At 45.0% G+C, this 16,014-nt stretch overlaps 1 protein-coding gene across 2 annotated transcripts in view; it reads right to left on the bottom strand.

Annotated features, from left to right (window-relative positions):
- The window catches only part of MTG1 (mitochondrial ribosome associated GTPase 1), a 197,817-nt gene that overhangs the window by 91,288 nt on the left and 90,515 nt on the right, over positions 1-16,014 (bottom strand). For both annotated transcript variants that reach the window (XM_069240823.1, XM_069240822.1), the window contains exon 4: positions 12,046-12,150. In XM_069240823.1, coding sequence (XP_069096924.1) covers positions 12,046-12,150 — 105 coding nt within the window. The remainder of the gene's footprint in view (positions 1-12,045; positions 12,151-16,014) is intronic.

Here is a 16,014-nt window from a genome sequence, read left to right as displayed (position 1 = left end):
GGTTTGACATCAGAGCGGGAACGGCCGTTACAGGCACGAAGACCGTATGTAAGTGTGATATCAACAATTTGGTAGGCTGTTCTACTCATTCTATGACTTTTATTCGATATTAAATGCGGAATACCCCAATGAATGTCCTCTTCTTCATAGAGTTCTTGGGCCACTGAATATGGTTCAAAAGTCGCATTAAAGTCCCCTGCAATTATAACGTGATGGGTGGTTGATTTACTAGCTAAAACATTATCTAATACAGTCAAAGCATGAGACTCACAATTATTGCCCATATTCCTGCTATATATATTTACTAATAATAGAGGTTTTTCCTTATAGATCGATAATATTAAACCTTGCAGGTCAAAACTGCCCATATCCATTTCTTCAACTCGACACTTGAGGGAACAACTGACCCATATAAGTAGACCACCGGAAGGTCTCTCAGAAGTCGCCTTGCAGGCTGGGACCCAATAACTTCTGAAACCACATCTGTACTTGGGCTCCAGAGCCCATATCTCTTGGAATAGGCATATCTTGTGCTCATCTATGAAATTGCCCCAGTCAGGAATTCGCATTTTTTGCTCAAGCCCGGCTATATTCCAGCAAATAATTTTTGCTGAGGTATCATCTCGGACTTGTGATACATCAGTCAGATTTTGGGAAATAATAGATGAGTTACTCGTAGGATTGGTGTTGCACATTGCAACAATCGATTGACTACTCTCACTAAATCCCCCAGCTTCTTTGTCTCCAGTAATATCGCTCGCCCCAATAGGTTCGAGGATATTTGTATTCCATCTAACTACTGGAGACCTCATATCTTTCTGAGTTATCATTGTGATTTGGGGGGGGGCCCTAAAATCCTCCTTTGGAATCAGAGTTCTGTTTAAATTGCCTTCTCTAGATCTTCCTTGCTCATTGTCATTTGGGATAATACATTCCCAAATAGTTGGTCCAGACCTCATAATCTCTGGGGTATCCTGTATAGCGCTAGCTTTATGTCAATCCACATCTGAAAGAGTGGTTGAACGATGCTTATTTCCAGGCTGGTAAGTATGTTGCATTTGGGGGCGAACCGGGCCTCTGACATCAGGTATTAACCTACTTGGGGCGCATTTAGCTACTGAGGGATAGAAGTCTGCAAGTCTGCACAAAGAAGCACCTTCTACTGAAGGGCCAGTTCTACATGAATTTAAAAAAAGCTGTTGAACTAAAACGGGTGAGTCAAAATTAATAACAATGCAATCCCCCAATCTTATTCAGCGGGCCCACCCATCTCACCATTAATATCGAGGGTACCATGCCAAAAATGAAATTAGCATTAACATGCATCCAATGTGTGACCTTGTTTTTCAGCTCGCTATAAGTTTCCAGGCTATTTGATCTGAGCCTTGGAACATTAGTAATAACAAGGACATATGGAGAGGATTCAGGGGGCAAGTGTAGAGTTCTGAGCTGACCCCCGTAATTATCAGAGCTGGTTCTACCAGACTCTAGGTCCATCTCTATGGAGCCTTGTTGTTGGCATTCACAAACATTAGGGGCATTGCTAGATTTAATCGATGCATTAATGATTGGAACTGCTCGTCCGGTTCCCCCAGAAATTGTGGCTGTTGCATTAGGGCGGTTATCATCTAGGTTGGTATGCAACCTGGTGATCCTGCCCGTCTCTAGCTGATGAGGGTAGTCACAGTGATCCTTAAGTAACAGGGGGCCCTTACCTAAATTAACGGGAGACCGGTCATTAGTGCCGAGAGAATGGCCCAGAGTGAGGGGAGGGCAGTGGGGTTGTGTATCACCTCGCAGGGGAATGTCAGGTGTATGGGGCTTGATAAGCCCTTCTAATTTCTCCTCCATGGCTTGGAGGCGGGTTTCAATAGGATGCAGTCTCTTGATGAGCTCCTCCCTTATGTGCTCCATTATACGTTCAAGCATCAAATGTCCAGCAGTGTTTTCTTGTAATATTGTAAGCCTATCAATCCCAGCTTCAGAACCTAGGTTGAATCTGCTGTGTTAGCTTTGTCCAAGGTTGTTGGGGTAATCTCCCGGACATTTTTTTGCTGAGCGGCTGGAGGGGATGCCATGGCTGGATGTTTATCTTGAGACTGCTGAAGGTACAGGGACTGTGGACGAGTTTGTGGTAAAAGTGGAGACAGAAAGGTGGAAACTTGGGACGCTGGAAATGATGAGATGGATAAGCGACGCTCAACCAGCTCAATCTCTTTATCCAAGTCACCAACTGCAAAAAAAAGCCATATAAAGTTTTATTAGTTTTAGAATTATCCTGATGTAGCGCCCCCTTCCGCCTACCCATCTCTCGCCCCTGTACACTTCCTCTTCTCTTCTCACTTCCGTGTACTTTTCTCACTGTATACTCTTCCCCTCCTCCAGTGCCTCCTCTAAAATATTTACCAGGGGCTCACAAGGACACTTCGGGCTCTCGCCACTTATCTCACCTTTAGTTATCTCAATTCTTCATACTGCACAAGTTCACTGATTTGTCCAAGTCACTAGGGCCACTGGGCATGAATTAAGGGGGGGTGACCCGACCCGACCTCTTCCGAACGCTGAAGGGCGCAGACAGGCCCGCCCTTGGCCCGGGCTTTGCCCAGGCGCGTCCCGCTCAGCGCGCTTTAAAGTGCCCGCGAAGGTGGAATGGTCCCCCGCTGGCAGCAGCAACAACCAGGGATCCTGGGACTTGGAGTCCCTGTAATGTCAGCAGCAGGAGGGGCAACAATTGCCGGCGGCGCGCTTTAAACCGCCCGCAAAGGTGGAAAGGTCCCCTGCAGGCAGCAGCAACAACCAGGGATCCTGGGACTTGGAGTCCCTGTAATGTCAGCAGCAGTTCGAGTATGTCGGGGGCCACAAGTCATAACATACTTCTTCGTAAAATTAACTTTCAAATCTAGTTCCTGCATAAAGGTTAACAAGAGATCCAACAAGTTTTGGAGGCCATTAGCTGTGCGAGCGATTAAAACCGCATCATCGGCATACAAAAGAACCGGAAGCTGTCTTAATCCCATCCAGGGGAATTCATGACCTTTTTTTTTTACTAAAAATCCATAAAGACCTTTAATGTATAGCAAAAATAAAAACAGTGCTAAAATGCAACCCTGTCTAACTCCTCGCATAGATGGAAAGGGAGAAGACCTCTCACCATGCAGGCTATAGTGAACTGAAATCATGAGATCAGTATATAAACGTTTAATTAACTCAGGCAGGTTCTGATCAACCCCCAGTGATTCCATAATTTGCCAGAGCTTCTCTCTGTTCACCAGGTCAAAAGCGCTGGATAAAATCGATAAAAGCTAAGTGAATAGATTCTCTCCTGGAAGTAACATATTTACTAAGGATGAGGTGCAAGTTTAATGCTTGATCCACTGTACCTAAGCCAGGTCTAAAACCATATTGAATTGGGGAATTGTTTTTGTCTTTCCCACCCAGTCCTCAAGCCGTGTCAAAATCACACTCCCCAAAATCTTAGTCGTGGAATCTATGAGGGAAATTGGCCTATAGCAGGGTGGGTCATATGCCTGTTACACTTTTTAAAGATAGGAACAATTATGGCTATTTTCCATGAGGAAGGAATATTACTTTTTACTACGCTACTCAATACATTTGTAACTAGCGGGCCCCAAAGGTCCGGCATAAATTTGAAAAGATCAACCGGGACCCCATCCCTGATCTCAGTCATTTAATAGCTGTAATTACCTCATGTATCTCAAAGGATAAGCAAGCATTATCAAATTAGATACTACGGAATTCAGATTATTGCTATCCCCCATTTCAGGTTGGGGATCACTTCCAGGCTGGAAAACCTCTGTAAAATGTGTCACCCAAACCACTTCGGGTATCAGAGAGTCATCCTCTTTTTTATCATGTTCTATAAAATAGGGGTGATTTACTACTCTCCAGAATTGTGTGGTGTCCTTCAGTTCAGTAGCTGCCAGAAGTTCTTCCCATGCTCTAGTTCTAATTTCGCTTCCTCTTTCCACCAGAGCTGCCTTATATCGACCCCTTGCCAGTCTGACTGATTCCCGAGAGAAGGGGATAGCTTTCAAAGCTAATTTTAAATCTTTGTGGGCTGCTGTACTTGTAGAGTTGAACCATCGACGGGGCTTGGGGTCCTGAAGAGACCTGTTGCTCACCAATGCCTCAGAAATAGCATGACTTAAATGTTCAAATTCAGATACAAGATGAGCGTGAGTTGGCTGTGGCAACAGACATGAGATAATAGAATCAAAGTTTTGTTCAATGATTTCCTTATGAAATGTTTTTGAATCAACCCTTTCCCATTTCATGCGTAGGCCAGAGTTTTTGTTAGAAGCAGATTTGCCCCTGCATTCTCTGCTTGTTGGAACCGAGCTGTTGTTAAAAACTAAATTAATACATAGAGGGTTATGATCACTGGCACAGTGAGGTATTATCTTAAAATCCGAAATTAAGTGAAAATCTGAAAAACTAATTAAGATAAAATCAATAATGCTTCCTTTGGAGTTCCCCGTATAGGTAGTTATTGTTTGAATATGAGTAGCAGCCTTCTCTCTTGCATAAACAAGATCAAATTTATAAATAAGAGTATTTGAAGCTTCACCTTGATTTGTGTGAATAAAATGGGTATACATCTCTCTGCCCTCTATAAAAGCACTACACATATGTGAAACGTCTTGTTTGCATAGTGACACATAGAAATCTCCTACCCAGATAATAGCTAACTAACTGTCCTGGAACTTTTCAAAAGAGTCAAGGAAATCTGTTAACTCCTCAAGGCTTCCCTTCAAAAGATCACATGGGATATTATTATAAAAAGTTATTAGCAAAAGACCCTCATTCCCCTCAGTCAATAATAGAATGACCATAAAGTATTCAGAAGACCAGATCAAGGACGCCTCCATTTTAGGAAGTTGCAGTGAGACAAGAACCAAAAGTCCCCTGCTTACCCTACCCGCTAAAGGAGGGGTTGCTGCTTGATATGCGGAATAATAACCATCCAAATGGAAGGAGTCCTTAGACCAGGTCTCCTGCAAACAAATAACATCATAAGTGGATATAAATTCTAACCACTCTGGGTTTTAAGCCTTTGACCAAAGCCCCGCAATATTCCAGCTGATCAGTGTTAAAGATTTGTAATGTGGCCTTACCACTGTATCCTCGTCAATGACAACATCTACCAAGACATGGGGGGGAGAATCTATCTCATCAAACCCTTTCTGTAATAGAAGGGTCTCATGCCCATCACCCTCCACTGCCCCTTTCAAGGCACCTCTTATAGACCTATACTTGTCCGCCTGTCAATCATTCTTTTCTAAAGGGGTCGGGTGCTGACAGCAGCTAGAGGTAAGAGTATTTGCTCGAACATGTGTTATAGGCAGCCCTGCATTAAAAACACAATGAGCCACTGTAGGGCAAACAGATAGGAGGGTTAAATCAGGACAAAAAAAAAACTTAATGGGTGAATTTGAATCCCTTCTTCTTTCCTGACACAACATAACGAAACAGCCAGCAAACATTTAACTAAACAAGGATTAGCGAAGTTGATCACGACACAATCACCATCATATACTTTCTTTGAGGAGCCTACCCAATTCACTCTACGTGTCATAAGCATCTTATTATTTAAATCTTCTTGATAGCTGAGCTTAAACCTCAGCCAGTGAGCACATTTTCTCATTAATGCCTGGGTGTCTTCCCTATGACAAGGATCGAGGGGGGACACATTTGCTAAGACCAAGACATACAGCATACAATCAGGTGGAAGTTGCAGAGACTCTTTTTGGACATTAATGGAGTTAGTCTGAGGAGCAGATGGTCATCCTAAAAAGGCTCCCATTCTGTTCTCCGAGGGGAGCTTAAACTCCATGGATTTAAATTCATGTCTAGCTGCAGGTTGAAACAGAGATAAACCGTTTCCGGTTGGTTGATGGTTTTGCAGTACTACTTTGGTTACAGGTGCTGCCTCCTGCGTATGAGAATTACCCACGTTTGATGAACTGGAAACTGTTTGAGTAATCATCTTCATCATGTTAGTATGGAACTGTTCAAGTTTTATGGTTATCACAGTAACAAGTCTCTCCTCCAGGGCTGCACAAAAAGGTTTAAGCATAGAATCAATTATATGTGTATGGTCGTCCCAAGAGCTCTCCTCTCTCTGATGTCGGGATTTGGATCATCAGATGGCAATCCTAGGGCTAATGGTTGACAAACAGAGGGATCCAGAAGTGTATGAATGTTTTCCTTAGACCCTAAGATCCGTTTTGAGCTTTTGGAACAGCCTCCCGCTTTTCTCTTTTTCAGTGGTGGAGAGACTACAGAGAAACGATCCACATTAGATTCTTTGCATGCACTAGGAGTTTGCATACAGGGGACACCCATTCCAGACTGAAATATATCAAGGTTAGAAACACTCAAGGGAGGACCCTGATCCCCTTGGTTAGACTTTATAAAAACAGAAGGCTCAGGGGGTATTCTCTGAGTGAGTTTATGAGTAGCTCCAATTTTTTTCTTCAACCTGCACATTTTCGGTTTCAATGGCCCCGATCACGGATGATAAGTAACTAGTTATAGTTAGTTGAATAGAGGGGCCCTCTGCACCCTCTCCAGCTTGTGAAATAATTTTCCTTTTGCCTTTTATATGTAACAGAGCTGGGAATCCTCTGTATGACTGGTCAAATAATCATTTCCCTAGAGTAATAAATAAGACAAAGGAACTGCCCAGGTGCTAACAAAATGTTAATGTCACACTGTGCTGCCTTAAATGTGAGGCTGAGCATAAGTATAAGGCTGGATCCAGGCAAACAGCTTACCTCTCATCTCCCCGGTATGCAGTTCTCAGGGGAAAAGCGCAGCCTCTTCTGGTCGCTGACGGGCAAAGGACGGGCCCTTCTTTGGCCCGGGCTTTGTCCGCGCGCACCCCGCGGCGTGGGGTTTCGGCAGCGCTTTTAAAGCACACAGGGGAAAGCCTGTCCACGCCACCTGGCCTCCTTGTAAATTTCTGGGACTTGGAGTCCCTCTTGTCAGCAGTGTCCCGCGGCGCGGGATTTCGGCAGCGCTGTTGAAGCGCACAGGGGAATGCCTGTCCCCACACCCTGGTCTCCTTGTAAACTTCTGGGACTTGGGAGTCCCTGTCGTGACATCAGTAGAAATTAGTCAAAAGTGTCAATGGTACTGCAGCAAAGTCAACAGTGAGTCCCCCGGTGCCTCACAGGTCCAGTTCAAATCTTACCTGCTATTGCCTAATGAAAGTGTTCAGCAGAAGAGTGAGTGCCCTGTCTGCAGGCACCCACCAGACCTGTTCCTGTATGGAGAACATACTTGCAGCAGCACTCGGCAGATGCAGGCTGGTCACAGCCTCAATCATCTTCTGGGCCGAGACCCAAACTTTTTGCAATGCTGATACAGGCAGCCGCTTCTGGCTGTGATGATGATGCAGTATTTTTCAGCCTAGGACAGACTTCTCTAGTGTTATAGGCCCCTCCTGGCACAAGGGGTCACAGTTAAGGCAGACATGAGTCTTAAAACGCTGACAATAACTTCAATGGTTGCCTCTTCTGGCATATGGGGTCACCACAACAAGGTGGTGTGGGTTTGGCACTTCCCGCATGGTGCAGGCTCAGTCCACGGCAGTCCTCTCCAGGTATAAGGAGGTTGTCAGATCACTCCTGAACATGAGCAACAACCATACAGCACAGCAGCTTCCTCACACCTCATTCAGTGCCTCTCACTAGTGCTCCCTCTGGACCTCCCTCCCTCCCTCCAATACTCTGCTTGCTATGTACAGTGTACCCTGTGAGGAAGAGCAGACAGGCGTTGGTTGCTCCAGGCTCCAGGGCAAGTGGTCTTAGGTTTCCCTCTATGATGTCCCTTAACCCAGCAGGGAGACTAGCAGGCCTTGGCCCCCAATCCTGGTCACAGGCAGAAGTCTTTCAGAGCTTCCCCTTCTCATACTGTCCGTCTCGCTGCTTAGCAGATGACTAAGTTTGGGGTATTACCAAAACAACGAGCAAATTCTTTAGATGTGGAGTAGCTTGTTCATAGAATCCTGAGACACAGGACATCAGAAGGATACTCCAGGGAAAACGGCACGAGCGCCAAACAGCAACCGAGCTGGAACGAAGAAAAGAAGAAAAAACGAAAAAAAAACATCGTAGAAGAGGCAGGCTTGAATACGTACAAGGCAAGGTGTAGCACTCTTGAGGAGAAGTCCAGCAAAATAAAGCAGAGTGCGGAAGGTTGGTGGGTCTCCGGTCTCCAAATCACACCCCCGCTCGTCACCAAAATGTTGAAGTGAGAGCTTAGGAATAACTCTCCAGGTCCGTAATTGGTGTATGAAGAGAGAGTTTTATTCTGTACAGAAGACCCACGACCAGCACACGGAGCGAGCAGAAACAACTGTCCCAGCTCCGCGTTAACATTCCAGAACCCCAAATCCTCATGACAACACCCCACATTCCAAACTTGTCATAGGACGAATACAACACTCCCACCCCTATGAGTGTAGCGCTTTGGTCATTCCTCCCAGCCCAACAATACAGCAATCCATTTGCAAGATTACAAATTTTAGAGTCTCAACCTCCCCTCCTTATAGTTCATTTCCAGACATCAAATGTGATTTAAGGCCTGGGTCTTAAATGTTTTATGATGGGGTTCTGTGTCTTTTGAAGTGCACACTTTGCCCTCTCTTCATCCTCTTGAAAGGCTGTCTGTAACAGCAGGAGAGACTCCAAAGCTGCTAGTCCCCAAACACAGGCCATGGGAGTGACTAGAGTTCACATCTGAATGTCAGCCTCAGTGATATGTGCCTAAAAAGGTTAATCCTGGGCTCCCAGCACTACTCTTCATGATTCCTTTATCAGTCCCTTTCCTTGTGATCTATTAATGAATTAAACAGCACCCTTTTCAAGGGTACAGTATGTCACACCCAGCTCAAAGGAATGCAGGCAGGCCAAGATGGAACCCAAGGTCCTCAATGTAATGTACCATACAGTCACACTTGCACTCAATGTATGGCCACAGTACATACACTATCCAGTACTATCACCTCCATGCATTTTGCCATCACAGACCCATATACATACAGCAAACACATTCATTTTATGTGCACTGTTCAGTATTGTAGCTGTTCTGTACTGTGTCATGGTGTGCTATTTGCAAACACACACACTGCCAATACATCACTGCACAACACTTCACCCTTCACGTACTGTATATCACTGCACAACACTTCACCCTTCACGTACTATACTTCTCGAAAGCACACATACAGAACATGCTTCTATTGCACATGCACTGCACAGCACTGCATTTCACATGTAATGTATCCCGTGCAGGTAAACATCCACCCAGGACACAAACTTATCATTCACCAACTGCACAGCACTGCTCTATCCTTATACTGTACCCTTTCCAGGCACACATACAACCAGCGCAGAATCACCATTGCTGCACTTCACAGCACTTTACATCTAACTGATGTAGGCCAAGGGTGAGTTAAGCACATAGCAGCAGGACTCAAAGGTGAGTGAGTCTGAAGGCCTCACTCCAGTGACACAGGTTTAAAAGGACCTATTCACCACTACCAAACACTACACAGTATGCTGCCACCACTGCATTCATGCAGCTTAACTCGTGGTGAAGGTAGTAGCCTTCAACCACTATGAGGGTATCGCATTGGGCACACCTCCCAGGCCAATGAGATCGCAATCCATGAGACAGGCCTATGTCATGGCACACACGCATAATCTATGTTTGCCTATGACAACAAAAATCAGCATGAAAGATCCTGAGAACAGTACAATAAAGCAGAAAAATCCTGCAGTCAAGCCACTGGACCAGCTGCACCTGGTTCACTAGTCAGACTAGTCTCACCAGTCCATTCATGAATCCAATACCCCTGAAGGAGATTGGGGAGGGTTATGGAATTTAGTTATAACATGACAATTTTTTGTACCCAGAAGATAAACATTTAGAAAGTTGTGAGACAATCCCTTGGTGTAGCACAATTTCGACCCCTTGGAAATTTGGGATATTCAATGCTAAGGCCAATCCAAACTGAGGACAGTAAAATAGCCAAGCCACCTTTTGAGGGGACTGCATAAGCTAAAAGCAGGTGCCATCAACAGTTGGTAATGCTGAGGCTGAACAGCAGCTCATCCCATGTTTCCAGCAGACTTACCCCAAAACAGCACTCACAAGCAGTCAATGGAAGACACAAGCTCTCTAAAATCTGTATTATTCCAATGTATTCTGTAACCTCCTTCTTTTCAGTAAAGTTTAGCTAAAAAGATATGTGCATCAATTTTTGAGATTGCTCAATGTTTTAACAAAATGGTTCTTTATCAGCTTGATAATAGCAGGTAGCAGCAAGCTCCCTCTATGCCACCACATACCGTTCCACTTAAAAGCCCTTTGCAAAAAACTGTGCTTTTCCACTACTTGGTTTTTCTACAAGCAATATTTTTCTTCTAACATATGTATTACTATATCAAATTCATTCAACTGTTCTGCAACCTACTGCAAATCATCAAGATACTTAAAAACTTTCCACCATTCCACTTAACACAACTTAATATTGACACCTTGTTACCCAATATAAATGTCACAAACAATAGATTTGAAAAGCTTGAAATCTTCCCACCCACTGCTCCATTTTCAAGGAAGGCCATCCAGGATTTTGTAGGAATGTTGATGGAGCTGTAACCCTTACGTGATTTTTGATTCTGGAATTATCATTCAGTGCATAATCCCTATGGTATGACATCTGGATCGAGAGTATGAACGCCAATACAGTCTCTATAAAGAAATTCCCTAGATGACAAGGTAGGCAGGAGACAAATGGAAGTAAAGTGATGGCGATTACCTACTTAGGAGTTCTTTCAATAATGTACCTCCAAAGCCGATTAAGAAGGTAGACCATATAACTCTTATAATTGCTCTAATTATGTACAAACTAATGCAAACCAGAATTTTCATATAAGTAATACACTTCCTCTCATTCTACAATGGCTAAAATGCACTGACATCCACCCGCAGACCTCCCTTCTAGAACTTGAACTGTTCATGTTCAAGGTGAAGTGCACAGCCAATGTTGCTATTGACAGCTTTGAAAGTCTACATTCCCATAATGCAATAGCCTCTATCTTCAAGCCTCCAGTCCAAGCACTGTAACTTCAATGTGACTTCTCACATGTAAAGTCACAATGATGACAAATATGATGCCTGTGCATCAGTCTAAAATAATTCCAGATATTCACCTAACATCCCCAAAAGCACATAGGATACAAAAATCGGACGAATTGTGAAACTGCAATATTGAGGAAATGCATGTTCACAACAATGCCCTCAGGAAAGAGGCAACGTTCACATCTACATCATCCTGGACAATGGAGATGCTGGTATTTTTAAAAAATGGCTCATTAGGAAAAAAACATAACATGTCCAAAAGAGAGGGCAGCAGGCTTCAAATGTCAAACCTTTGACTTCACTAGATTCTGACTTTTTCTAAACCACTTTGAATGATGGTCAAGTAAAGACAATAAACCGCAGCACACAAAAGCATCTTCACACATAATAAACACAGCAAATTTGTATAAGTGGGATGAAATATATTGTATTGGAACACCTCTGCATGTTTTGTCTCTGCCAATTGCTGTTGGTCTAACAGAAAAGTGTGGCTTCAAGGAGCCTATAGTTAAATGCTGTTGAAACATCAATGTTGCTATGCATCCGTTATGCACGTGTTGGGAGAGGGGTGAATGATATGTCTTGGAACAGGAATACGATCTCCATACCTATTGATGGGAGTAAGACAGTCCAATCTTGAGACAAAAGATAGCACAAGCTACACTTCGACAGGAATAAGACTGTAGTGTCTTTATGCAGGAGTGGGATTACTCAGTCTCGAGAGAACGGACATTTCTTAGTTGTGATAGCATCATATTATGAAGTAGGAATGAAATATTAATATCTGGAAACAACAAGAAGAACATCTTTCTTTGGGATCAGTGCAAGCACGAGACTGTCATTTCTTCAGACAGGATTGAAGATGATCATTACCTGCTTATCTGTTAGATCTGCTAGGTCCATTTTGTTGAGCAGCAACAAATGTGGTTTGGCTCCCAGGCTTTCCTGGAACAGTGGGTTTCGCCCTGATAGTGGAATGTGAGTATAGTTAAGAATAACAATATTAAATCTTCGATCACAAGAAATACTGTTTTTGACATTCATATCTCTTTAACCTGCATGTTCTGAGAGAAAGAGATCGAGAGAGAGAGACAATGGACTCAGATTTATCTAAATACTGCCTGCACCATCTTCTCCACCACTGCTGCCCTAAGAAAAAAGGTGAAATGTCCTCATTATTCTTAAGGAAATTGTAGACGGGTCCCGGAGGGCCCGTCTTACTCACCTCGCATCCGCCATCTTTCGGCCGGGTTTTCGGAAACGGCGCGGCGTTCCCCTGGCAACGGGGAGACGCCGCGTCGACATAGCATCGACGACTTCCGGCTTCGGGCACTAAAAGGGGAGGCGGACCCGGAACAAGAGAGAGCAGCGGAACGCAAAGAGAGAGAAGAGCGGAGAGCGACGAGAGTACGGGCTGAGGTGGAGACGAGCGGAGAAGAAATCCCGACCGGAGAGGGAGGAAACCCCGACGAGCGCGAGCTGGGAACGGAAGGAGCTCCGGAGAAACGAGAGAGCCGCCACGACCCAGGAGGATCGTGGCTTGACAAGGTACGGTCCCTTCTAGGGACGGGAGGGCCACGGGTAAAGTCGGTAAAGGGGAAAGGCACCAGGGAAGTAGGAGGAGGGACGGGGAGGGTGAACAAGGACCAAGGGGAGGGGCGAGAAGGGAAGTAGGCACAGTTTGGAACCCCACAACCCTGAAAGAGCCCAACCCCGATCACCCCTTCACGAACTTACCCGCATGTTGCCTTAAATCCTCACGAGCACCGTACCCCACCCAGGACCCCAGAAATACTCACCGCTTCTTTATTTGTTTCTTTTATTTTGGTGACTGGGATCCGAGAGGAAGACGTCCATCCTCCAGAAGACCAAAAAGGCGACGTGGGAACCAGGGAAAGCCTAGGAGAAACAAAGGACCCTAAGGGAACCCGGAACCCCAGAGACTCAGACCCTTAACGCTATCGTTAAAGAAATAACCTGTGACTAAACAGAGAATAAATTAAAACAGTAAAATACTCCATTGCTTTGACTCTGATTGATCCACTCGTAACACAGCCCATCACAGTGGTGTCAGAAGTGGGATACTTCTCAGGTGGGCTTACGAGCGTTTCATCATGAGTGAGACCCCGTCCCTAGAAGACATAATTAAGCAACTTGCAGAAGGACAAAGACATCTGCAGTTGGTGTGGGAAGCACACCAACGAGAAGCCAAGGAGGATCGGGAGGCCTTACAGTCGGCTTTAAAAAGTCAGGCTACAATAATAGCCAATAATCAGTTAGTACATGAGACTGCATGTGAAAGCTAACCACTACAATCGCGGCCAGTAAGGTACACCCAAACGTACCCAGTTCGGTCCTCCAAAAATACCAGGAAGGAGAAGACCCAGATTCATTTTTCACGAATTTTGAGAGGGTAGCCTCATCTGCTCAATGGCCAGAGGACCGCTGGGGGCAGTATGTGGCCCCCTTGCTTACGGGATTTCTACAGTCTGCCTACCAATCCGCCAATCCTGATGGTACGACCTCCTATCAGGAGATAAAAAAAAGTATCCTGGGGAGGGTTGGGCATGATACAGAATATTACCGTTTACGATTCAGAAAAATAAAATGGAGTGCGAACGAGGACCCTCGCTCCTTCTATTTTAAGGTGAAAGACCTAGCTCAAAAGTGGTTGGGACCCATAGGGACAACTCGGGAGGATGTCATTAAGACAATTACCTTAGAACAGTATTTGGATTCACTACCTCTTAATACTAAGAACTGGATCCGACAACATCCAAACATGAACACTGAGGTGGCTATTGATTTGGCTTGTGCTTTCCATCGGTCCACGGAAAGTAAACCCGTAACCCCGAGGCCTTTCCAAAAAAACCCCATTCCTCCCCTAAAACTAATTCCCAGGTATGTTCCTGAGGAAACACGGTTCCCCACACCCGTAGAACACCACCCTATGCAGTCCCCGCAATGTTTCCACTGTGGTGAATGGGGCCATATTGCCAGGATATGTCCCAGGAAATCCGAAGGACCAGAGCCTATGGAAGTCGGAGTCACCCGGCGTAGAGTTCTGTGTACAGGAAAAGGGAATGAGAAATTTAGATACCTGGTCACCATAAATGGACAGGTCATTTCGGCTCTAATTGACTCAGGATGTGGACAATCGGTCATCAGGAAGGATATAATCCCTTTGGGTTCTTCGGTCACCAATCGCTGGGTGTCCATATGTTGTATACATGGAGACAAAGGAACTTATCCCCTCACCACGGTCAAGATAGAATGGGGCCCCTTTCGGGATATACTTACGATAGGGGTTATGGAGCAATTAATCGAGGACTGTATCATCAGGACCGATTATAGTCGGTTCTATGACCTATTGGACCAAGTTCGTAGGCCCGCTGGGACTCCCGAGTGGTGGACCGAAGCCCCTTTTTCCAATGTCCCCCTAGAAGTACCTCCATACCGAAAGAAACTCACGCGAAACGAGAAAAGACGGGGGAAAAGACAATATCAGGAAAACCGAAAGACTAAGGAGGTCCCTAAATTAATAGCAGAGATTAGTAGCAGGCCCGTCTCCTTTCCAAGGAGCCAGAGAGAGGACCCTACCCTTGTCCATGCTTGGAATTCGGCCAGAACAGAGATAACTAATGAGGTGGGTCCCTATTTTCTTATAAAAAAACACCTCCTATACCGGATAACTAGAACAGGAAAAGGGGAAACCAAGCAACAATTAGTTGTTCCAGGCCCCTTTAGAGATCACGTACTGTTTTTAGCTCACAATCAACCGGGGGGGAGGTCATTTTGGTCGAGAGAAAACGGAAGAATACCTGATGAGGAAATTTTATTGGCCAGGAATATATGCTCAGATACGCAGATATTGTTCCCAATGTGCTAGATGCCAATTAACTGAGCCAGGAATGCCCAGGAAAGCGCCATTATACCCCTTACCCATTATTGATATCCCTTTTAAACGGGTGGGCATGGACTTGGTGGGACCCCTCCTTCCCTCTTCTAAAGGTCATACCTACATATTAGTCATAGTGGACTATGCAACTAGATACCCAGAAGCCATACCCCTCGCCAGCATGACTACCAAAACAATAGCCCAAGCCATGATAACGGTATTTTCCCGCATAGGTTTCCCCCAGGAAATACTGACCGATCAAGGCACGCCCCTGATGTCAAAACTCATGAAGCAGATATGCCAGTTGTTAGGGATTACCCAGCTAAGAACCTCGGTCTATCACCCCCAGACAGATGGACTGGTAGAACGATATAATCGCACAATAAAGACACTGTTGAGAAAAACAGTAGATGAATCCGGTCGCAACTGGGATCAGAAACTTCCTTTGGTTCTATATGCGATACGGACTCACGAACAGTCCTCTACGGGGCATAGCCCCTTTGAATTGGTTTTCGGAAGGCAACCTCGCAGCCTTCTGGATATGGCTGCAGAGACATGGGAGGAAGAACAAGAGGAAGGGAAACCCTTGATGGATTATGTTCATCAACTCAGAGGGCAGTTGCAAACCCTCTGGGAAGACGTTCATAGTCACCTAGTCACGGCTCAAAAACAGCAAAAGTCCTACTATGATAAGGGAAGCAAAGTTTGTTCTTTCCTCCCTAATGAACAGGTCCTTATTATGCGACCTACATCTGACCATAAACTGATCGCCAAATGGCAAGGTCCCTATAGGGTTATTAGACCAGTCTCCCCTGTCACTTATCTATTAGAGATAAGCACCCACCCAAAGAAAACACAAATCTACCACATAAATCTGTTAAAACAATGGAAATCGGTAGACGAGACTACCGACCAAACGGGTATTGGGTGTCTGGTCTCCTATC

This window comes from Pleurodeles waltl, chromosome 6, assembly GCF_031143425.1.
Source record: "Pleurodeles waltl isolate 20211129_DDA chromosome 6, aPleWal1.hap1.20221129, whole genome shotgun sequence".
NCBI classification, from domain to species: Eukaryota; Metazoa; Chordata; class Amphibia; order Caudata; family Salamandridae; genus Pleurodeles; species Pleurodeles waltl.
The sequence above is the reverse complement of the archived record's forward strand: the minus strand, read 5'-3'. Positions and strand labels throughout refer to the sequence as shown.